Source organism: Mustelus asterias, chromosome 29, assembly GCF_964213995.1.
Source record: "Mustelus asterias chromosome 29, sMusAst1.hap1.1, whole genome shotgun sequence".
Classification (NCBI taxonomy): Eukaryota; Metazoa; Chordata; class Chondrichthyes; order Carcharhiniformes; family Triakidae; genus Mustelus; species Mustelus asterias.
Genome location: NC_135829.1, coordinates 8,247,580 through 8,270,443, shown reverse-complemented (window position 1 = coordinate 8,270,443; position 22,864 = coordinate 8,247,580). Strand labels below are relative to the sequence as shown.

The 22,864-nt window shown below is 49.0% G+C and overlaps 1 protein-coding gene across 2 annotated transcripts in view; it reads left to right on the top strand.

The window, feature by feature from the left end:
- The first annotated feature begins 9,534 nt into the window (after positions 1 to 9,534).
- LOC144480523 (sorbitol dehydrogenase-like) overlaps positions 9,535 to 22,864 on the top strand; it is a 33,648-nt gene continuing 20,318 nt past the window's right edge. For both annotated transcript variants that reach the window (XM_078200086.1, XM_078200085.1), the window contains exons 1-4: positions 9,535 to 9,819; positions 13,611 to 13,644; positions 15,824 to 15,988; positions 17,300 to 17,459. In XM_078200086.1, the coding sequence (XP_078056212.1) occupies positions 9,610 to 9,819; positions 13,611 to 13,644; positions 15,824 to 15,988; positions 17,300 to 17,459 (569 nt within the window). In that variant the 5' untranslated portion in view covers positions 9,535 to 9,609. The remainder of the gene's footprint in view (positions 9,820 to 13,610; positions 13,645 to 15,823; positions 15,989 to 17,299; positions 17,460 to 22,864) is intronic.

Genomic DNA, 22,864 nt, shown 5'->3' with positions numbered 1-22,864 from the left:
GGAGGACATTTCCTCTTGTGGGAGAGGAGAGGGCTAGGGGACACAATTTAAAAATAAGGGCCTCCCTTTTAAGGTGGAGATAAGGAAAATTTCTTTCTCTCAGACAGCTGTGATTCTGTGGACCTTTCTTCCCCACAGTGTGGATAACAATCATAGAATCCCGACAGTGCAGAAGATGCCATTCGGCCCATCGAGACTGCACCAACTCTGACTGTATTTCACCCAGGTCCTCTTCCCCGCCCTATCCCTATAACACCACACATTTCCCATGGCTAATATATCTAACCCTACATATCTTTAAACACTAAGAGGCAATTTAGCATGGCCAATTCACCTAAGCTGCACATCTTTGGACACCAAGGGGCAATTTAGCATGGCCAATTCACCTAACCTGCACATCTTTGGACACCAAGGGGCAATTTAGCATGGCCAATCCACCTAACCTACTCATCTTTGGACACCAAGGGACAATTTAGCATGGCCAATCCACCTAACCTGCACATCTTTGGACACCAAGGGGCAATTTAGCATGGTCAATCCACCTAACCTACACACCTTTGGACACTAAGGGGCAATTTAGCATGGCCAATCCCCCTAACCTACATATCTTTGGACACTAAGGTGCAATTTAGCATAGCCAATCCACCTAACCTGCACATCTTTGGACACCAAGGGGCAACTTAACATGGACTAATCTATCCCCAGGGCCTGATGGAATCTATCCAAGGCTGCTCAGGGAGACGAGAGATGAAATCGCTCGGCCTCTGACGCAAATCTTTGTCTCGTCACTGGACGCGGGTGAGGTCCCAGAGGATTGGAGGATAGCTAATGTGGTCCCATTATTTAAGAAGGGTAGGAAGGATAACCCGGGTAATTATAGGCCGGTGAGCTTGACGTCCGTGGTGGGGAAGTTGTTGGAGAAGATTCTTAGAGATAGGATGTATGCGCATTTAGAAAGGAATAAACTCATTAACGATAGTCAGCATGGTTTTGTGAGAGGGAGGTCATGCCTCACTAACCTGGTGGAGTTTTTTGAAGAAGTGACCAGAATGGTTGACGAGGGAAGGGCCGTTGATGTCGTCTATATGGACTTTAGTAAAGCGTTTGACAAAGTCCCTCAGTAGGCTGGTGAAAAAGGTTGGATCTCATGGGATAAAGGGGGAGGTGGCTAGATGGGTGGAGAACTGGCTTGGTCACAGAAGACAGAGGGTGGTAGTGGAAGGGTCTTTTTCCGGCTGGAGGCCTGTGACTAGTGGTGTTCCGCAGGGCTCTGTATTGGGACCTCTGCTGTTTGTGATTTATATAAACGATCTGGAAGAAGGAGTAACTGGGGTGATCAGTAAGTTTGCGGACGACACAAAATTGGCAGGACTTGCAGATAGTGAGGAGCATTGTCAGAAGCTACAGAAGGATATAGATAGGCTGGAAATTTGGGCAAAGAAATGGCAGATGGAGTTCAATCCTGATAAATGCGAAGTGATGCATTTTGGTAGAAATAATGTAGGGAGGAGCTATACGATAAATGGCAGAACCATAAAGGGTGTAGATACGCAGAGGGACCTGGGTGTGCAAGTCCACAGATCCTTGAAGGTGACGTCACAGGTGGAGAAGGTGGTGAAGAAGGCATATGGCATGCTTGCCTTTATAGGACGGGGCATAGAGTATAAAAGTTGGGGTCTGATGTTGCAGATGTATAGAACGTTGGTTCGGCCGCATTTGGAATACTGCGTCCAGTTCTGGTCGCCACACTACCAGAAGGACGTGGAGGCTTTGGAGAGAGTACAGAGGAGGTTTACCAGGATGTTGCCTGTTATGAGGAGAGATTGGGGAAACTGGGGTTGTTCTCCCTGGAAAGATGGAGGATGAGGGGAGACTTAATAGAGGTGTATAAAATTATGAAAGGCATAGTTAGGGTGAACGGTGGGAAGCTTTTCCCCAGGTCGGTGGTGACGGTCACGAGGGGTCATAGGTTCAAGGTGAAGGGGGGGGAGGTTTAACACAGATATCAGAAGGACATATTTTACACAGAGGGTGGTGGGGGCCTGGAATGCGCTGCCAGGCAAGGTGGTGGAGGCGGACACACTGGGAACGTTTAAGACTTATCCAGACAGCCATGTGAACGGAGTGGGAATGGAGGGATACAAAAGAATGGTCCAGTTGGACCAGGGAGCGGCACGGGCTTGGAGGGCCGAAGGGCCTGTTCCTGTATTGTTCTTTGTTCTTATCTAACCTATACCTCTTGGGATACTAAGGGGCAATTTATCATGGCCAATCCATCTAACCTGCACATCTTTAGACTGTGGGAGGAAACTCACACAGACACGGGGAGAACATGCAAATTCCACACAGTTACAAGAGGCCAGGATTGAACCCGGGTCCCCGGGGCTGTGAGGCAGCAGTGCTAACCAGTGTGCCACTGCGCTGCCCCCTTGTCATTGAATATTTTTAAGGCAGAGGTAGATAAGTGATTAACTAACAAGGCAATCAAAGGATAGTGGGATTGAGGCCACGATCAGATCCGCCAGGGTGGAGCAGGTGAGAGGGGCCGAGTGGCCTACTCCTTCCCCTAATTCATATGTTTGTATGTTCATTTTCTTTGAAGGGATTGGAGTGATTTCCCTCCTGAGCACCATCATGATGGAAAGCAGGAGACTTGCATCAGGGACCATGAGTTTACCATGGATTTAAAGGAAAAGAATTACTTGAGGTTAGCAGCCCTGACTAAATGGAAAACTCTCTCAACACTGAGTCAGACAATTGTGGGTTCAAGGCCCACTCCAGCCTCAGTCCAGCACAGCATTTTAGGCTGACACTCAAGTGCAGTACTGAGGGAGTGCAGCACGGTGGCACAGTGGGTTAGCACTGCTGCCTCACAGCGCCAGGGACCCGGGTTCAATTCCCAGCTTGGGTCACTGTCTGTGTGGAGTTTGCACGTTCTCCCCATGTCTGCGTGGGTTTCCTCCGGGTGCTCCGGTTTCCTCCCGCAGTCTGAAAGATGTGCTGGTTAGGGTGCATCGGCCGTGCTAAATTCTCCCTCAGTGTACCCGAACAGGAGTGTGGCGACTAGGGGGATTTTCACGGTAACTTAATTGCAGTGTTAATGTAAGCCTACTTGTGACACGAATAAAAATATACAAAAGTCTGTGGTCATGTACCAACCGACTCAAGAACAGCTTCTTCCCTGCTGCCATCAGGCTTTTGAATGGACCTACCTCGCACTAAGTTGATCTTTCTCTCCACCCTAGCTATGACTGTAACACTACATTCTGCACTCACTCTTTTCCTTCTCTATGAACGGTATGCTCTGTCTGTATAGCGCGCAAGAAACAATACTTTTCACTGTATGCTAATACATGTGACAATAATAAATCAAATCAAGTCAAATCGAATTCAAAGAGCATGGCATTTCAAAATTGCAGAGTGAATCAGATAGATCCAAGGGTGAAAGAGCAGGAGCAGACATGCTTCTCTTTGGAAAGCAAGAGGCCTTCGACACAACCACTGGGAACTGGCTACAGTATGGGGAACAGTTGGGATATTCTTTCAGGGCTGATGGAGTGGAGAGGAGGGGGGTGGGGGAGGATAAGAAGAAAGTCACTTCACTTACCGCATGTTGGCAAAGATGAAGTATATGCTGTTGTCTGGTTGGCAAAATGAGAACACCTTGTGAGAAATGAAGCCTTATCAGTTCCCAAAAGATGGGCTCAGTTGCGAAGCTGGTCTCATCCTTCGGAGAGCGAGAGTGGTCATCCCCAAACCAGGAAGAAAATCATAATTCCTTACAGTGCAGGAGAGTGCCATTCGGCCCATCGAGTCTGCACCAACTCTCTGACACAGTATCTTACTCAGGCCCTCTTCCCCCACCCTATCCTCGTAACCTCAAACATCTCCCATGGCTAATCCCATCTAACCTACACATCTTGGGGACACTAAGGGGCAATTTACCACGGCCAATCCACCTAATCTGCACGACGTTGGGAGGAAACCGGAGCACTCGGAGGAAACCCACCCAGACATGGGGAGGACGTGCAAACTTCACACAGTCACAGTAACCCAATGCCGGAATCGAACCCGGGTCCCTGGCGCTGTGAGGCAGCAGTGCTAACCACTGTGCCACCCTTTAATTACTGCAAGAAGAATTGCCCAGTGCCCATCTGGGCGCATCGAAGACGAAAATGTTAGTGAGGAGTTGCTATTGATGGCCTGGCATTGACGCTGATATAGAAAAGGACGGCAAAACAATGCGACCAGTGCCAACTATGGCACAGGTTACCCGCTGCTGCTCCCTTGCAGCCTTGGGAATGGCCAGGTCGGCAATGGGTGAGAGTTCACGGTGATGACATCAGCCAATTTAAGGACACAATGTCCCTTTTGCTGGTGGATGCCCTTTCGAAATGGATTGCGGTATTCGAAATGAGGGCCACAGCTTCACCCGCACCACTTGAAAAGCCGCGTCAATGTTTAGCTCCCCATGGTGTACCAGAGGCATTGGCCTCAGACAATGGAATAGCATCCACAAGTTCCAAATTCCAGCAGCTCATGGCCTTCAATGGGATCAAATTTATCCGCACGTCACCTTATCACCCCCTCGTCACATGAGCCGGCTGAATACCCAGTTCAAATGTTCAAAGCCAGCAATGAGAAAGCAAGCACCTGCTTCATTAGAAACTAAAGTGGCCCATTTGAATCATTGAATCCCTACAGTGCAGGAGGAGGCCATTCGGCCCATCGAGTCTGCACCGACCACAATCCCACCCAGGCCCTATCTCCACATATTTACCCTAGCTAATCCTGCTGACACTAAGGGGCAGTTTAGTATGGTCAATCCACCGAACTTACACATTTTTGGACTGCGGGAGGAAACCGGAGCATCCAGAGGAAACCCACGCAGACACGGGGAGAACATGCAGACTCCGCACAGACAGTCACCCAAGCCCGAAATTGAACCCGTGTCCCTGGTGCTGTGAGGCCAGTAAGAGTTTTAACAACGCCAGGTTAAAGTCCAACAGGTTTATTTGGTAGCAAATGCCATTAGCTTTCGGAGCGCTGCTCCTTCGTCAGATGGAGTGGAAATGTGCTCTCAAACAGGGTGCAGAGACACAAAAATCAAGTTACAGAATACTGATTAGAATGCGAATCCCTACAGCCAGCCAGATCTTAAAGATACAGACAATGTGGGTGGAGGGAGCATTAAGCACAGGTTAAAGAGATGTGTATTGTCTCCAGACAGGACAGCCTGCAAGTCCAGGAGGCAAGCTGTGGGGGTTACTGATAATGTGACATAAATCCAACATCCCGGTTGAGGCCGTCCTCATGTGTGCGGAACTTGGCTATCAGTTTCTGCTCAGCGACTCTGCATCGTCGTGTGTCGTGAAGGCCGCCTTGGAGAACGCTTACCTGAAGATCAGAGGCTGAATGCCCGTGACTGCTGAAGTGCTCCCCCACAGGAAGAGAACAGTCTTGCCTGGTGATTGTCGAGCGGTGTTCATTCATCCGTTGTCGTAGCGTCTGCATGGTTTCCCCAATGTACCATGCCTCGGGACATCCTTTCCTGCAGCGTATCAGGTAGACAACGTTGGCCGAGTTGCAAGAGTAGGTACCGTGTACCTGGTAGATGGTGTTCTCACGTGAGATGATGGCATCCGTGTCGATGATCCGGCAGGTCTTGCAGAGGTTGCTGTGGCAGGGTTGTGTGGTGTCGTGGTCACTGTTCTCCTGAAGGCTGTGAGGCAACAGTGCTAACCACCGTGCCTCCCCTCATTAGCTTATAGAACCACCCACATACCACTGCTGGAATAGGTCCAGCTGAGCTGCTAATGGGTTGATTCCCGAGGACCGGGTTTAGCCTGGTAGTTCTGGATTTGGTGGGGAGGGTGGAGTCAAGACAGATCAGTCGGTAAAGGAACCAGGATTTGTCCTAGGCAGGAAGGGCATTAGGAGATAGACAATCTGGTCTTTGTGAAGAATTTTGAAAGCAGACCAACCCAGGCGTTGTTACGATCAGGACAGGGTAATTGTTCTATGAAGGGAAAGTGCAGGACAAGCTAGTGAAGAAACATGTTGCTCATTGGGGCACAGCTTTAAGGGGCGAGGGGCAAGGTTTAAAGGAGATGTACGAGGCAAGTCTTTTACACAGAGGGTGGTGGGTGCCTGGAACTCACTGCCGGGGGAGGTAGTGGAAGCAGATATGATAGTGACTTTTAAGGGGCGTCTTGACAAATACATGAAAAGGATGGGAATAGAGGGATACGGTCCCCGGAAGGGTAGGGAGTTCTAGTTCAGTCGGGCAGCACGGTCGGTGCAGGCTTGGTGGGCCGAAGGGCCTGTTTCTGTGCTGTGATTGTCTTTGTTCTTTGATCATTTGCAGGGTTAGAAGCCATCCCGAGGGCCGGTGATTCAATTAGGGGTAGCACAGTGGTTAGAGCTACTGCCTCACAGTGCCAGGAACCCGGGTTCTATGAGGAGAGGTTGGATAAACTCGGTTTGTTCTCACTGGAATGACGAAGGTTGAGGGGAGACCTGATAGCGGTTTACAAGATTATGAGGGGCATGGACAGAGTGGATAGTCAGATGCTCTTTCCTAGGGTAGAAAAGTCAAGTACTGGGGGACATGGGTTTAAGGTGCGTGGGGAAAAGTTTAGAGGAGATGTGCGAGGTAAGTTTTTTTTTACACAGAGGGTGGTGAATGTCTGGAACGCGCTGCCCGGGGAGGGGGTGGGAGCAGGTACGATAGCGGCATTTAAGGGGCAACTAGACAAATACATGAATAGGACGGGAATGGAAGGATATGGACTCTGGCAGTGCATACGGTTTTAGTTTAGGCAGGCATCATGATTGGCACAGGCTTGGAGGGCCGAAGGGCCTGTTCCTGTGCTGTAATTTTCTTTGTTCGATTCCTGGCTTGGGTCACTGTCTGTGTGGAGTCTGCACGTTCTCCCCAGTGTCTGCAAGGGTTTCCTCCGGGTGCTCCAGCTTCCTCCCACAGTCCGAAAGACGTGCTGGTTAGGGTGCATTGGCCGTGCTGAATTCTCCCTCAGTGTACCCGAACAAGCGCCGGAGTGTGGCGACTCGGGGATTTTCACAGTGACTTCTTGCAGTGTTAATGTAAGCCTATCAACTTTAAACCTTGTGCAGCGAGCAGTGTTGTTTGCCCCAGGGATGAAGTGACTGATCAGTAAATGGCAGGTCAAAGTGCTGCATCCAATTGCACGGAGGAAAATGAGGCACTGATTCCAGGAGCAGATCCTGGAATCCTCGTGAAACAAATTCAACTGAAACTACCTCTACCATCGAACCTCAACCGTTCTGTCGCTCTCAGAGAAAGAGAAATTCCCTTGACAGGCTTGCATTTCTGATAAAGTGTGTTAACAGTGTTTCTCAGTACTAATCTTTTGAAAATTGTAGAAACTATTTATGTATTGTGCAATAAGGGACTTAAAAGCAGGGGCGGCACGGTGGCACAGTGGTTAGCACTGCTGCCTCACAGCGCCAGGGACCCAGGTTCAATTCCTGGCTTGGGTCACTGTCTGTGTGGAGTTTGCACGTTGTCTGCGTGGGTTTTCCTCCGGGTGCTCCGGTTTCCTCCCACAGTCCAAAGATGCGCATGTTAGGCGGATTGGTCATGCTAAATTTCCCCTTAGGTTAATGAGGTAAATACATTAGGTTACAATGATAGAGCCTTGATGGATTGCCCTGTCAGGGAGTGGGAGGTGGGCAAGGGAGGGGGTTTGGATTTTACATGTAGAGTGACTTTTCCATACCCACATCAAAATCTCAAGAAGAACTTAAGTGAGTGGCACGGCAGCACAGTAGTTAACACTGCTGCTTCACAGCACCAGGGTCCCAGGTTCGATTCCCAGCTTGGGTCACTGTCTGTGTGGAGTTTGCTTGTTCTCCCCGTGTCTGCGTGGGTTTCCTCCGGGTGCTCCAGTTTCCTCCCACATTCTGAAAGACGTGTTGATTGGGTGCATTGACCCGAACAGGCGCCAGAGTGTAGCAACTCCCTAGGGGAGTTTCACAGTAACTTCATTGCAGTGTAAGCCTTACTTGTGACAAATAAACAAACTTTAAAGAATCAAGTGAGAAGCGTGATGTTCTCGAACATGACTCCAAATTTTCAAGTTGTACTGGATTCTGTAATACCAAGTTCACATCAGCTTACAGGTGACTTACATGCGTCATTTTAAGTGATGCACTTTCCCAAAGCATTTGAACTAGCTGTGTTGTGTCAGGGAGACTCTTAAAATGGGGTTTAAAAACTGCTTAAAATATATTGCAAAATCCAAAATGCTGAAATTCATTCCAGACACTGACATCCAGTTTGTTAGATGCGAACAAACATTTTTAATGGAATTAGTTGTCATGAAAAAAAATGCAAAAGTTATTCCTTCACTTTTTTGTGCTTTACATATTTATTTTACATATATATTAAACAACTTCAGGGCAGAGATGACAATTACAAGGGGGCACAAGATCAAGATAAAGAGGGGAAAGGTTTCAGTGGAGATGTGCGGGGGAAGTTTTTTTACACAGAGGGTGGTGGGGGCCTGGGATGCACTGCCAAGTGAGTGGTTGAAGCAGATACGTTAGCGACATTTAAGACTTATCGAGATAGGCACACGAACAGACGGGGAATAGAGGGATATAAGAGGTTGGTCTAGATAGGACAACGTGATCAGCACAGACCTGGAGGACCAAAGGGCCTGTTCCTGTGCTGTATTATTCTTTGTTCTTTATGTACAAAAAATTAGTAACCCATCCAAATAATGTCTGTCGCCTCTGCGTGCTGCAGCGAGACCAAAAAATAAAAGTAAGAAGTCTCACGACACCAGGTTAAAGTCCAACAGGTTTATTTGGAATCGCGAGCTTTCGGAGCGCTGCCCCTTCATCGGGTGAGTGGAGAGGTAGGTTTCACAAACACGGTATATATCGGCCAAGACACAATTGCAAGATAATGGTTGGAGTGCCCAGTAAGCAGACTTTAACCTGGTGTTGTGAGACTTCTTACTGGGCACTCCAACCATTATCTTGCAATTGTGTCTTGGCCGATATATACCGTGTTTGTGAAACCTACCTCTCCACTCACCTGATGAAGGACCAGCGCTCCGAAAGCTCGCGATTCCAAATAAACCTGTTGGACTTTAACCTGGTGTCGTGAGACTTCTTACTGTGTTCACCCCAGTCCAACGCCATCAAAAAATGAAAAGTGCCAATGAAATAAGGGCAAAAAACTCACCTAACCAACAGCGCAAGTGGCGGAAGTTTCGGCGCAATTGCAGCGCAGCGCTTCAGAATTTGCATGGGCGGTTCAAAATTGGCGCTCTTTCAGTGCACAAGACTTCTGTGCTGGCCCCACGCGCATGTGCGGGCGCATAATCGACTTAAGCCGGTATTCCGGGTCGGAAGTTACGGGGCAGCGTATCGTCGCATTCGCCCTCTGTGTAACCAGGGCGACGCCTCATGATTGGAGCTCCGTTTAAAGAATCGGAGCGCACGCAAATAAAACAAAACACATTCCACTGTTGTTTTTGAGGCAAAGCAGGAAGGCAGCCAAGCAACTCCGCATTACCTTACCTGTGCTGCTCAAAGAGGCAGATAAACAGTGACTCGATGAATGAACTCCTGGGCAGTCGATACAAAGCATTGATTGAGTTGAGTTCCAGGAAAACAGAAGCAAACTTTGCCCAGTGTAAGTCACTCATTGAACCAGCTCTGAGTTCAGCAGCAGCTGAGTCAATCACCATCTCCATTGTGAAGTTGGACATGGAACATCAGGAGAATCTATCTGTTGTGATCCATGCAGCGGGGGATTTAAGACTGGTAACTTAACATCTTCTGTGTCTTGTTATATCCCTAACATTGGGTGGGCGCGGAGTTATTGTAGATTAGCACTGCCTGCTCACACCAAATTTAGCCTGCCAACTCTCGGGGGGCATTAGTGCAGTCAACAGAAAGAAAGACTAGGGTGTTTTGGAAACAATACCTGGGGAGCGTCGTCACTGTCCTTACCTAGGCAAAGGTGGCAGGAGTTTTTGCAAGCAGCAAGATCTCCACAGCCGGAAAGCTGGCACAGGCAGCTACGCGCTGACCTGGGTTGAGAGAATTGAGCAGAATTCTCAGCGCTTTGTCAAATGGGTGGCACAATGGGTTAGCACTGCTGCCTCACAGGGGCTCCGGGTTCGATTCCCAGCTTGGGGCGGCACGGTGGCACAGTGGTTAGCACTGCTGCTTCACAGCTCCAGGGACCTGGATTCGAATCCCGGCTCGGGTCACTGTCTGTGTGGAGTTTGCACGTTCTCCCTGTGTCTGCATGGGTTTCCTCCGGGTGCTCCGGTTTCCTCCCACAGTCCAAAGATGTGCGGGCTAGGTTGATTGGCCATTCTAAATGGCCCCTTAGTGTCCTGGGATGCATTGGTTAGAGGGATTAGTGGGTGGATATGGGGATAGGGTCTGGGTGGGATTGTGGTTGGTGCAGACTCGATGGGCCGAATGGCCTCTTTCTGCACTGTAGGATTCTATGGTTCTATGGGTCACTGTCTGTGCAAAGTTTGCACGTTCTCCCTGTGCCTGCGTGGGTTTCCTCCGGGTGCTCCGGTTTCCTCCCACAGCCCAAAGACGTGCTGGTTAGGGTGCATTGGCCGTGCTAAATTCTCCCTCAGTGTATCCGAACAGGCCCCAGAGTTAGGTTGATTGGCCATGCCAAATTGCCCCTTAGTGTCGGGGGGGACTAGCTGGGGTAAATGTATGGGGATAGGGCCTGGGTGGGATTGCGGTTGGTGCAGTCTCGATGGGCCAAATGGCCTCCTCCTGCGCTGTAGTATTCTTTGATTCTGTGAAGTAAGGTGTGGCTGCTACATTGGAATTCTGTTGCTGCACTCCCTCGGTTCTGTGTTTGAACTGTCCAAGAATCAAAGAATCCCAGCAGTACAGAAAGAGGCCGTTCGGCCCATCGAGCCTGCACCAACCACAATCCCACCCAGGCCCCATTCCTGTAATCCCATATATTTAGCCTCCTAATCCCCCTGACACTAGGGTCAATTTAGCATAGCTAATCCACCTAACCTGCACATCTTTGGACTGTGGGAGGAAACCGGAGCACCCGGAGGAAACGCACCCTGGCGCTTAAGAACATAAGAACTAGGAGCAGGAATAGGCCATCTGGCCCCTTGAGCCTGCTCCGACATTCAATAAGATCATGGCTGATCTTTTTGTGGACTCAGCTCCACTTACCCGCCCGCTCACCATAACCCTCAATTCCTTTACTGTTCAAAAATCTATCTATCCTTGCCTTAAAAACATTCAATGAGGTAGCCTCAACTGCTTCACTGGGCAGGGAATTCCACAGATTCACAACCCTTTGTGTGAAGAAGTTCCTCCTCAACTCAGTCCTAAATCTGCTCCCCCTTATTTTGAAGCTATGCCCCCTAGTTCTAGTTTCACCCGTCAGTGGAAGCAACTTCCCTGCTTCAATCTTATCTATTCCCTTCATAATCTTATATGTTTCTAGAAGATCTCCCCTCATTCTTCTGAATTCCAATGAGTATAGTCCCCGTCTACTCAGCCTCTCCTCATAACCCAACCCTCTCAACTCCGGAATCAACCCAGTGAATCTCCTCTGCACCCCCTCCAGTGCCAGTATATCCTTTCTCAAGTAAGGAGACCAAAACTGTACACAGTACTCCAGGTGTGGCCTCACCAGCACCTTATACAGCTGCAACATAACCTCACTGTTTTTAAACTCCATCCCTCTAGCAATGAAGGACAAAATTCCCATTTGCCTTCTTAATTACCTGCTGCACCTGCTTAGCCTGGAAATGGAGCAATAGGGAATTAATCCGGAATGGTAGTCGTGCACTCCCTGTGCATCCAATCAAAGATGTTTTGTCAATGACAGTTGTATTAATATATGAATGATTCAACATTTTCCAAAGCTTGTTGTGAAATATCATAGAATTTATAGAATCCCTATGGTGCAGAAGGAGGCCATTTGGCCCATCGAGTCTGCACCGATTCTCTGACAGAGTATCTTACCCAGGCCCTATCCTCTTCCCCTATCTCAAAGTCTGAGGATTCGGGGTGGACCATTTAGGACGGAGGTGAGGAGACATTTCTTCACCCAAAGAGTGGTGAGCCTGTGGAATTCATTACCACAGGAAGTAGTTGATGCCAAAACATCGAATGTATTCAAGAGGCGGCTGGATATAGCACTTGGGGCGAATGGGATCAAAGGTTATGGGGAGAAAGCAGGATCAGGCTATTGAGTTGGATGATCAGCCATGATCATAATGAATAGGATATTGGTATGTAGATAGGCTGGAAAATTGGGCGGGGATCCTGGATTCAGGATTCAATCCTGGACCGGGGAGCGGCGCGGGCTTGGAGGGCCGAAGGGCCTGTTCCTGTGCTGTATTGTTCTTTGTTCTTTGTTCTTGTTCTTTGAATGGCGCAGCAGGCTCGAAGGGCCGAATGGCCTCCTCCTGCTCCTATCTTCTATGTTTCTTTATTTCTATAATCCCACGTATTTACCCTGCTAATCCCACGACCCATATTGGGACACTAAGGATGGAACTTTCCCATCCCGCCCATCACGAGATTCGTGGCGTACGGTACACGGACCATGCAGAGGTCTGTTGACCTCAGGTGGGATTTTCCAACCTTGGGGTGAGTGCGGCCGGAAAATCCGGGTCAGTGAGGGTCAGTTTAGCATGGCCAATCAATCTAACCTGCCCATCTTTGAAGAGTGGGAGGAAACCGGAGCACCCGGAGGAAACCCACACAAGGAGAATGTGCAAACTCCACACAGACTATCACCTGAGGCTGGAATTGAACCCGGGTCCCTGGCGCTGTGAGGCAGCAGTGCCACCTATTCGGCATGTATTAATTGCATTTAATCTTATTCAAGGGTCACGGTTAGTGGACAAGCCCGATTTCAATCTTGCGGCCCACTGAGATGAAGGAAGGGCCACTCATGCGGCCCACTCACTAGCCTAGGTTGCCCATTGCTGGGATAGAAGGGGACGATGGCAGGATGGGGTGAGGTGGGAATGGAAGGAAGCTTGCGTGCAGTGTAGACAGTGGCACCAACCAGATGGGCTGAATGGCCTGTTTCTGTCCTGTGAAATTCTGTGAACTAAGGCAGGAGTAGCTACCGACTGCACATGTGGAAGTCCTTACAAATTGGGCAGTTCTAGTTGGTGCGACCTTTCGTTTGCCATCCCTCAAGTGAGGAATTTTGAGAAGCACATGTACTCTCCCTGTCCCATTTGACCTGTTGGAGCCAACGGCACTGTGGCGATTATTCTTTAGAAGGGCAACACAGCAGAGTAAGGGTCAGCTGGCTTGGGTGACCAATCGGGACTTGAGAGTGGGGAATCACCCCAGGGGGAGGAGTTCTCCGAGGATAGAGGTATTTTGGAACAAGCTGCAAACATGCGGCTGCTCTTGGAGATCGCTTTATTGTTCAGTGATTAAGCCTTTGAAAGTGTATCGTTACAGGGACCGGACGGAACTTTTAATTCACGGACGTGAAGAGCGATCATCCAGAGACCATTTCTACTGCTCTGTGTCATATCCGTGAAGGATTAAATACTTTTCTGACTATCTGTCCACAGGAGCAGCGACCGATTCCAGAACCAGCACCCAACGGCAAGTCTTAATATTTCTATTAATATTAATGCAGCAACGATTGGCCGGGATTTTCCAGACCCCCCCCCCTTCCCTGCAGGTTTTTCCAGTGGTGAGGCAGCTAGATGCAGGAAGAATGTTCCCGATGGTGGGGAAGTCTGGAACTGGGGGGGGTCACAGTCTAAGAATAAGGGGTAAGCCGTTCAGGACTGAGATGAGGAAGAGCTTCTTCACTCAGAGAGTTGCGAACCTGTGGAATTGGCTACCTCGGGGGTGGCACGGTGGTTAACACTGTGCGGTGTTACGGGGGATAGGGCTTGGATGGGATTGTTGTCGCTGCAGATTTGTTGGGCTGAAGGTCCTCCTTTTGCACTGTAGGGATTCTGTCTGGTGGCACAGTGGTTAGCACTGCTGCCTCACAGCGCCAGGGACCCGGGTTCGATTCCCAGCTTGGGTCACTGTCTGTGTGGACTCTGCACGTTCTCCCCGTGTCTGCGTGGGTTTCCTCCGGGTGCTCCGGTTTCCTCCCACAGTCCGAAAGACGTGCTGGTTGGGTGCAGTGGCCGTGCTAAATTCTCCCTCAGTGTACCCGAACAGGTGCCGCAGTGAGGTGACTAGGGGATTTTCACAGTAACTTCATTGCAGTGTTAATGTCAGCCTTACTTGTGACAAATTAATAATAATAAGCTTGTGACTAATAAATAAAACTTAAACTTAACTTAGAAAGCTCTTGGGGCCAGTTCGTTAGATATATTCAAGAGGGATCTGGACGTGGCCCTTTTGTCCAAAGGGATCAAGGAGAGAAAGCGAGAGTGGGATACGGAAAGTGTATGATCAGCCATGACCATATTGAATGGTGGAGCAGGCTCGAAGGGCCGAATGGCCTACTCCTGCACCTATTTTCCATGTTTGGCTTCCAGCGGGATCTTCCAGTCCCTCCTAAATCAATGGCCACGGGGAACCCGCCAACGGATATCGCCTTTAATGGGACCAGAAGTGGCTGCCGGTGCAAAGAATTACTTCTCAATGTATTTATGTTCATGTTTATTTATTAGTGTCACTAGTAGGCGTACATTAACACTGCAATGAAGTTACTGTGAAAATCCCCTAGTCGCCACACTCCTGTTCGGGTTACACCGAGGGAGAATTTAGCACGGCCGATGCACCCTAACCAGCACGTCTTTCGGACTGTGGGGGGGAAACCGGAGCACCCGGACGAAACCCACGCAGACACGGGGAGAATGTGCAAACTCCACACAGACAGTGACCCAAGCCGGGAATCGAACCGGGTCCCTGGCGCTGAGAGGCAGCAGTGCGAACCACTGTGTCACATTCCAAAGACGCATCTAAAAATATGAAAAATTACAGAAAGGCAGCACCTCCTATCTCTTTTAGCCATTGAATTGGATCATGGTCGGTGCAGATTCGATGGGCCGAATGTCCTCCTCCTGCAATATAGGGAATCTATGATTCGACGATAACTGTATTCTGTGGTTTATTGTTCCCAAAGAATGTGTCCTGTCTGGTTTAACTCTCCTTCCATTATGCTCCAGGGCAGTTTGCATTTTAGCCAAGTTACACAATTCAAAACATACTTGTTTAAATCTAAAATACATGTTTAATTTCCATAGCTGTAGTTATGTGAGTGTCTCTGCAAGTAGTACCTTTAGTATAAAATAAGTATAAACCACATTGTGGTCCTTGATAAAAGCAAATTACTGCGGATTGCTGGAATCTGAAACCAAAAGAGAAAATGCTGGAAAATCTCAGCAGGTCTGGCAGCATCTGTAAGGAGAGAAAAGAGCTGATGTTTCGAGTCCAGATGACTCCTTGTCAAAGCTCTCAAAGCTTTGACAAGGGGTCATCGGGACTTGAAACGTCTGCTCTTTTCTCTCCTTACAGATGCTGCCAGACCTGCTGAAATTTTCCAGCATTTTCTCTTTTGACATTGTGGTCCTTGCTCTAAGTTAATTTCCTCCGTTTAGTAACCCAGGGTTTTCTGAACCCCCTTTTAACAATCATCAAAGCCCCAGAAGCCCTCTTGCCCTCAGCACGCCATCATTGACTCACCATCATAATTTTCGGGCGATAATAACTCGGAGCTCAAGGGGCAATAAGATAAACGCTCGGAACTCCAAGTGTTTGTAGGGCAGCATTTGTACCTCGGCCGCTGGTTACAACCTCCCCACTGTTTCTTCAGAGGTTCTGCTGAAGATTAATTCCGTCGGGGTGTGTGGCACGGATATCCATTTCTGGCTGCATGGAGGAGTTGGAGATTTTACCATCAGGAAGCCACTGGTTGTGGGTCACGAGGTCGCTGGGACGGTGATTAAAGTGGGATCTGAGGTCCAACACCTCAAAGCAGGTGAGGCCGCAGTGCGTTCATCCTGTATTAACCGCAGAAATGGAGGTGGGTTGAAGAGAGGACGTTAGGAACTATAAAGGTGGAATAAATGAGGAGGAGGTTTTCCTCTGGCAAGTGGGTCAGGAACCAAAGAAATGCAGATTTGATGGAATTGACGAAAGATCCAGGGGAGACACCAGGAGAAATTTTTGTGCGGTTTTATATGGTTAAGTGGCACAGCCTGAAAGGGCAGTAGGAGTTAATTTTAACAAGGAAATGGGATACATACTTGGCACCAAAACACTTGTCATTGTTAATGGCAATTAATATCGGGGTGGCACAGTGGTTGGCACTGTTGCCTCACAGCGCAGGGACCCCAGGTTCAATGCCCGGCTTGGGTTACTGTCTGTGTGGAGTCTGCACGTTCTCCCCGTGTCTGCGTGGGTTTCCTCCGGGTGCTCCGGTTTCCTCCCACACTCCAAAGATGTGCAGGTTAGGTGGATTGGCCATGCTAAATTGCCCCTTAGTGTCCAAAGATGTGAAGGTTAGGTGGATTGGTCATGCTAAATTGCCCCTTAGTGTCCAAAGATGTGTAGGTTAGGTGGATTGGTCATGCTAAATTGCCCCTTAGTGTCCAAAGATGTGAAGGTTAGGTGGATTGGTCATGCTAAATTGCCCCTTAGTGTCCAAAGATGTGTAGGTTAGGTGGATTGGTCATGCTAAGTTGCCACTTAATGTCCTTCCGACAGTGTAAGGATCGAGAGGGCACCAACTTAAGGCCATTGGCAAAAAAAGACGAGGAGAAACTTTTCCACACAGCGAGTGGTTAGGATCTGGAATGTACTGTCTGAGCGTGTGGTGGAGACAGATTCACACAGCGAGTGGTTAGGATCTGGAATGTACTGTCTGAGAGTGTGGTGGAGACAGATTCAACTGAGGCCTTCAAGAGGGAGTTGAATTGGAATGTGAGAGGGTAGAATGTGCAGGGTTACAGGGAGAAGACTAATCTCATGGGGAGAATTGCTCATAGGTAGAGCAGACACAATGGGCCAAATGGCCTCCTTCTGCATGGTAATGATTCTATGAAGACTATCAGTTTCAAGACGACTTACCGTTTTTTGCTACTCATTTCAGAGAATTCATGCGTCAACACTCTCAGACGTAGGGATGCTAAAATGACCATATTCAGAGAACCTGTAGTCTTGGCACACACCAAGTTTCCAGAAACCCAACATTCTTGAGTTCAGAGAATGCCGGAAACTGAAAAGAAATAATTTTCTTTCTTAATTCTTTGTTAAATTTAACGGTTGGCTGTGTTTTTCTTTGCTCCAGGTGACAGAGTTGCTGTGGAACCTGGCGTCCCCAGAGAGAACGATGAATTTGTCAGAACTGGGCGTTACAACTTGTCCCCCACGAGCTTCAGCACAGGTCTCCCCGATGACGATGGAGCCATGTGCCGTTATTATGCTCACAATGCCAGCTACTGCTACAAGTTAGTGCCTCAAGTTAAAATTATGATACGACTTGAAGCAATAAACCTTCTTTTACTGAATTTGTATTATCAGACATGTTTCGACAGAGCACTTGGATAGAATCCCGACAGTGCAGAAAAGGCCATTCAGCCCATCGAGTCTGCACTGACTTTCTGACAGAGTACCTTACCCAGGTCCTCTAAAAGTTTATTTATTAGTCACAAGTAAGGCTTACATTAACATTGCAATGAAGTTACTGTGAAATTCCCCTAGTTGCCACACTTCAGAGCCTGTTTGGGGCAATGCACCCTAACCAGCATTAGGGTTTTTCAGACTGTGGGACGAAACCGGAACACCCGGAGGAAACCCACGCAGACACGGGGAGAACGTGCAAACTCCACACCCAAGCCAGGAATCGAACATGGGTCTCTGGCGCTGTGAGGCAGCAGTGCTAACCACTGTGCCGCCTCTGCCTCGCCCTATAACTAACCTACACATCTTTGGACACTAAGGGGCAATTTAGCATGACCAATTCACCTAATCTGCACATCTTGGAGACTAAGGGGCAATTTAGCATGGCCAGTCCAACTAACCTACGCATCTGTGGACACTAAGGGGCAATTTAGCATGGCCAACCCACCTGACCTTTACATCTTGGGACACTGAGGGGCAATTTAGCATGGCCAATCCACCTAATCTGCACATCTTGGGATTCTAAGGAGCAATTTAGCATGGCCAATCAACCTAACCCGCACATCTTTGGAGTGTTGTTAGAAAAAGGAGAACCCGGAGGAAACCCATGCAGACACCGGGAGAATGTGTGGACTCCACACAGACTCAATGACCCAAGCTGGGAATCGAACCCGGGACCCTGGCGCTGTGAAGCAGCAGTGTTAACCACTGTGCCACCGTGCCTGCCCCTCTTGTAAGTGTAAGGGACTGAGGAAAATTTGTGGGGAAGACGTTTACCAGTGTTCTTTGTCCCTTGTGGGTTTCAGTGTCCTGTTTGCCGGGCGGGTGCTGTGAACAGGATGCTGTTGGTTGAGTGATGTGGGCTGGGCCAATGGGATTGCTCTGGGGGCGGGAGGAAAAAAAAGGCGCCAGGAAGTGAAGCAGCTGCAGAGCTGAGGAGGGAGTGTGCAGAAGAGGGACAGCCACGTTTTTTGAAGAGAAGCTTTTCAGAGGCAGTGAAAAGTCAGTTCGAAGTGAATCTTTCTCGGGTAGAACTGCTTGGTTTTTCATGACTGCCGAGGAGGACAGCCTTCAGCGCACTGGACCTGCGTTACTACACAGATAGCTCGCGGCACCTCTGCCTCGTGTGCTTGCTCCATCATCTTCCCTCTCGTAGACCCGTCTGGACTGTGTGTGTGTGTCGGGGTTAAGTGAGTACTATCAGACAGGAACGGTAACAGAATGTGGTTTCCTTCAGATGTGCACCAACGGATGGGCCCCAACGTTTAAAATTCAAAGTGCTTGGTGATATTCTGAACATTTCTCAGGTTGAAACTGTTAATTGGAAAATCTTCAGTTGGGATTCTTTACTTGTTTATATCTGCTAATTATATTTGTTATTAAATTTTTTTGTTATCCCGTTTACCTTGTTGTTCCAAACCTTTTCTCATGATAAGGTTTATCTCAATAACATTTTTGGAGGCACCGCGCTAAACATACTCAAATCCTTTCCATGCAAGCCTGTACTGGCATTTATGGGTAAACAGGAAGTTTAGCCAGCTCACCATCAACTGCTAGGAATTCAGGATCCTGTAAATCGAACAGTTAAATAGTAGCCCCATATAGTGGTCAGCAGGGGGTTACATTTTTGGAGGCACCGCTGGGATCATTCCTGTTTACCAGACAGGTCAAATAATTTTTTCCCCGTCAGTCAGTAACAGTTAACCCAGTAATTACAACAGGAAAAGTTTTACAGTGTTCGGAGCTCACTTAAGACAATGGATTTTTCTCAGGCTGCTGACTGGAGCCGCCAAAAGAATATCTGCCTTTCTCGTGGCATATTACTGAGCAATGTGCCAATAGATACTAGTGAGGAGACCATTGCTAGGGTCTTAAACACAGTGAAAGTCTTTGGTCGCACCAAGATTTGTGGTCGCCGTGGGGATTCTACTGGCACACAGTTGTTCATACTAGTGGAGACTAGCATTGATTTAACCCCTGACACTGTACCTCCAGATGTAGGTATTGAAGGAGAACCTGGGCCATGGGCTGTGCATACGCTAGAAAGCCTTGTCACACAGGATGCTGTTCCTGAAGAGGACGCTTTCCATCCAAAGCTGTTGTTACTACTACAACAGGAAGGCAAGTCAATGGAGGATTTTCAGGCCATAGTATCAGAAAATCGAGCTCCCAAAGTGGATGTGAACATGGATTTAGTGACTGCTATTGGCAAACTGGTGGACAAGTGCAACCAAGTGTCTACCGATGGGCCTAGCTACAGAAAGCTGAGACTGTTTTCAGGACTGAAACCTGTACCCCCAGGTGAGGAAGAATATGATGCCTGGATGGAGCAGGCTACCCAGATGATCAATGAGTGGCAATGCACTGACGCTGCCAAGAGACAGCGTATAGTGGAGAGTTTAAAAGGGCCTGCTGCTGACATCGTCCGATTTTGAAAGTTAGCACTCCCACTGCTACGGCCACCAATTATTTATCTGCTCTGGACACAGCTTATGGCACCACAGAGAGTGGAGCCGACATCTTGGCCAAGTTCAGACACACTTACCAGGATGAAGGAGAAAAACTCTCTGCTTTTCTATATCGCCTTGCCACACTTCTCCATCGTGCTCTTCTTAAGGGAGGAATTACGGCTGCAGACATGAATCGAGCTCGGATGGAACAGCTGGTCAAGGGTGCACTCGCTCGAGACATGGTTGCTCTGCGTGTAAGGATGAGCCACACCCTGGACAAACCCCCTTCCTTCTTCCAGCTGATGCGGGAGGTAAGAGAGGAAGAAAATTGGATTAGCGCCAGAGAAGGGGTGAAAGCTACTGCCACCGCCAGTGTACCGCAGTCCTCAGTTACGGCTGAGTTGAACAGCCTACGAAATGAGGTAAGGGAACTGACTTCTCAGGTGGCCAGACTGTTGAGCGCCGTTCCAGTTACCCCCACATCTGAAAGTACGACAGCAAGGACTGGGTCCGTACAGCAGGCGCCAGAAGCTGCTGTTCGAGACACGTCGCCCCGAGTGAAAATGTCCAAACCACTACCGGCAGGAATCGTTTGCTACAGGTGTGGGCAAGATGGGCATACAAGGAGAGGGTGCAAAGAACTCGAGGATCTGAGGAAAGTGAATCAGAAGCTGATCAAAGCAAACAGACAGCAGGGAAACTTCTCAGGAGCCAGGTGAAGGAACGGTGCTTGGTTCCGTGTGAAATACGTTCCACCCACTGTCCACCCCCAGCGAAGCAAGGCTCAAAACAGTTACCTGCAGGATTAGTGGGGCCCATCTCTGGTGTACCTGTGCAAATAGAAGGAGTTTATGCAAGAGCTTTGCTTGACAGTGGCTCCCAAGTAACCATTTTGTATCGCAACTTCTACGACACCTACCTGAAACACTTACCTCTCCAGCCACTTGAAGACCTGGAAATATGGGGTTTAAGCTCTCACCAATACCCATATGATGGCTACCTGTCCTTACAACTCAAGTTCACTGCTGCTGTAACCGGAGTGCCGCAGACAGTTGACACTTTGGCCTTAGTATGTCCTGACCCTGTGAAAGATAACAACATTGCCGTGCTGGTGGGGACTAATACCTGGCTGGTGAGAGAGTTGGTGGAGTCCTGTAAAGAACAGGCAGGAGAACGCCTCTTGGGTACTTTGACCATACACCCCGTCCTCCGAGAAGCTTATGAGACACTCACCCAGTCTGAAACAACAGAAGGGGTAGACAAGCATGGTACTGTGTGGTTTACCCAGCACAAGCCAATCACCTTGCAACCAGGACAAGTGTTTAAAGTCACTGGCCTCCCAAGGTTTCCTGGTGATTTCACAGACCAGCGAGCATTGATAGATCAGCCTATTGACACTTTTTCCCCTGAAGAGTTGTGGGTGAGGCCTGAGATTCATCTTGCATCAGTTGTTTCCAGCAGACGCATTACTGTGACTGTGAAGAACCTGTCATCCAGAGAAATCTCCTTGAAACGTGGGACTCCAGTAGCCCATATTTTTCCAGTAGCCCCTGTTCCTCTGCCGAGGGCACAGTGTGCGGATAAAGCTGCAATCGAACTGACCCCTTCCTCTTTTGATTTTGGAGCCTCTCCGATGCCAGAGGAGGCAAGGAGGCGTCTCTGTGAGAGAATTATGGAGAGGAAAGAGGTTTTCTCTCAGCACGAGTGGGATGTAGGTTGTTCTAAAAGCACCAGACGTGAAATAAGACTGAAGGATGCAAGGCCCTTCCGAGAGAGGTCACGTCGCTTGTCGCCTGCTGACTTTGAGGATGTGCGCCAGCACCTACAGGAACTACAGAGCCATGGCATCATCTCTGAATCGCGTAATCCCTACGCATCGCCAATAGTAGTCGTACGCAAGAAGTCAGGGAAGGTACGAATGTGCGTGGACTACCGAACCCTTAACCTTCGAACAATACCGGACCAGTACACTGTCCCAAGGATAGAAGACGCTCTTCACTGCTTGTCTGGGAGTAAATGGTTCACAGTCCTCGACCTGAGGAGCGGGTACTATCAAATACCCATGAGTGAGGCTGACAAGGAGAAGACTGCTTTTATCTGCCCGTTGGGTTTTTATCAGTTCGAACGCATGCCTCAGGGAATTTCCGGAGCACCGGCCACTTTTCAGAGAGTCATGGAACATACTGTCGGCGACATGGACTTTCTGGAGGTGTTGGTGTACCTGGATGATCTCATTGTGTTTGGACGAACCCTCGAAGAACACGAGGAGCGGTTGCTCAAAGTGCTTGACCGGCTCCAAGAAGAAGGTCTGAAGCTGTCGCTTGACAAGTGCCAGTTTGGCAGGACTTCTGTCACCTATGTTGGACATGTAGTGTCGCAGGACGGAATAGCGACAGACCCATCCAAGGTAGAGGCTGTTGTCTCCTGGCCAAGACCCCAAACGGTGACAGAGCTCAGATCCTTCCTTGGATTTTGTGGCTACTATCGCCACTTTGTCAAGGACTTCTCCAAACTCTGCCGTCCCCTCAACGGACTCCTTCAAGGATATCCTCCCCATCCCCGCTCCAAGGGGAGTCAGACTGCAAACTCACCTGACAAGACTTACTTCAAGCCTTCTGAACCCTTTGGCTCTTGGTGGAGTGAGCAATGCGAACCTGCTTTCCAAGGACTCAAGACCCGGCTCACCAAAGCACCTGTATTGGCGTTCGCAGATCCACAGAAGCCTTACATTCTGCACGTGGATGCTAGCCTGGACGGACTAGGTGGTGTCTTATACCAAGAGC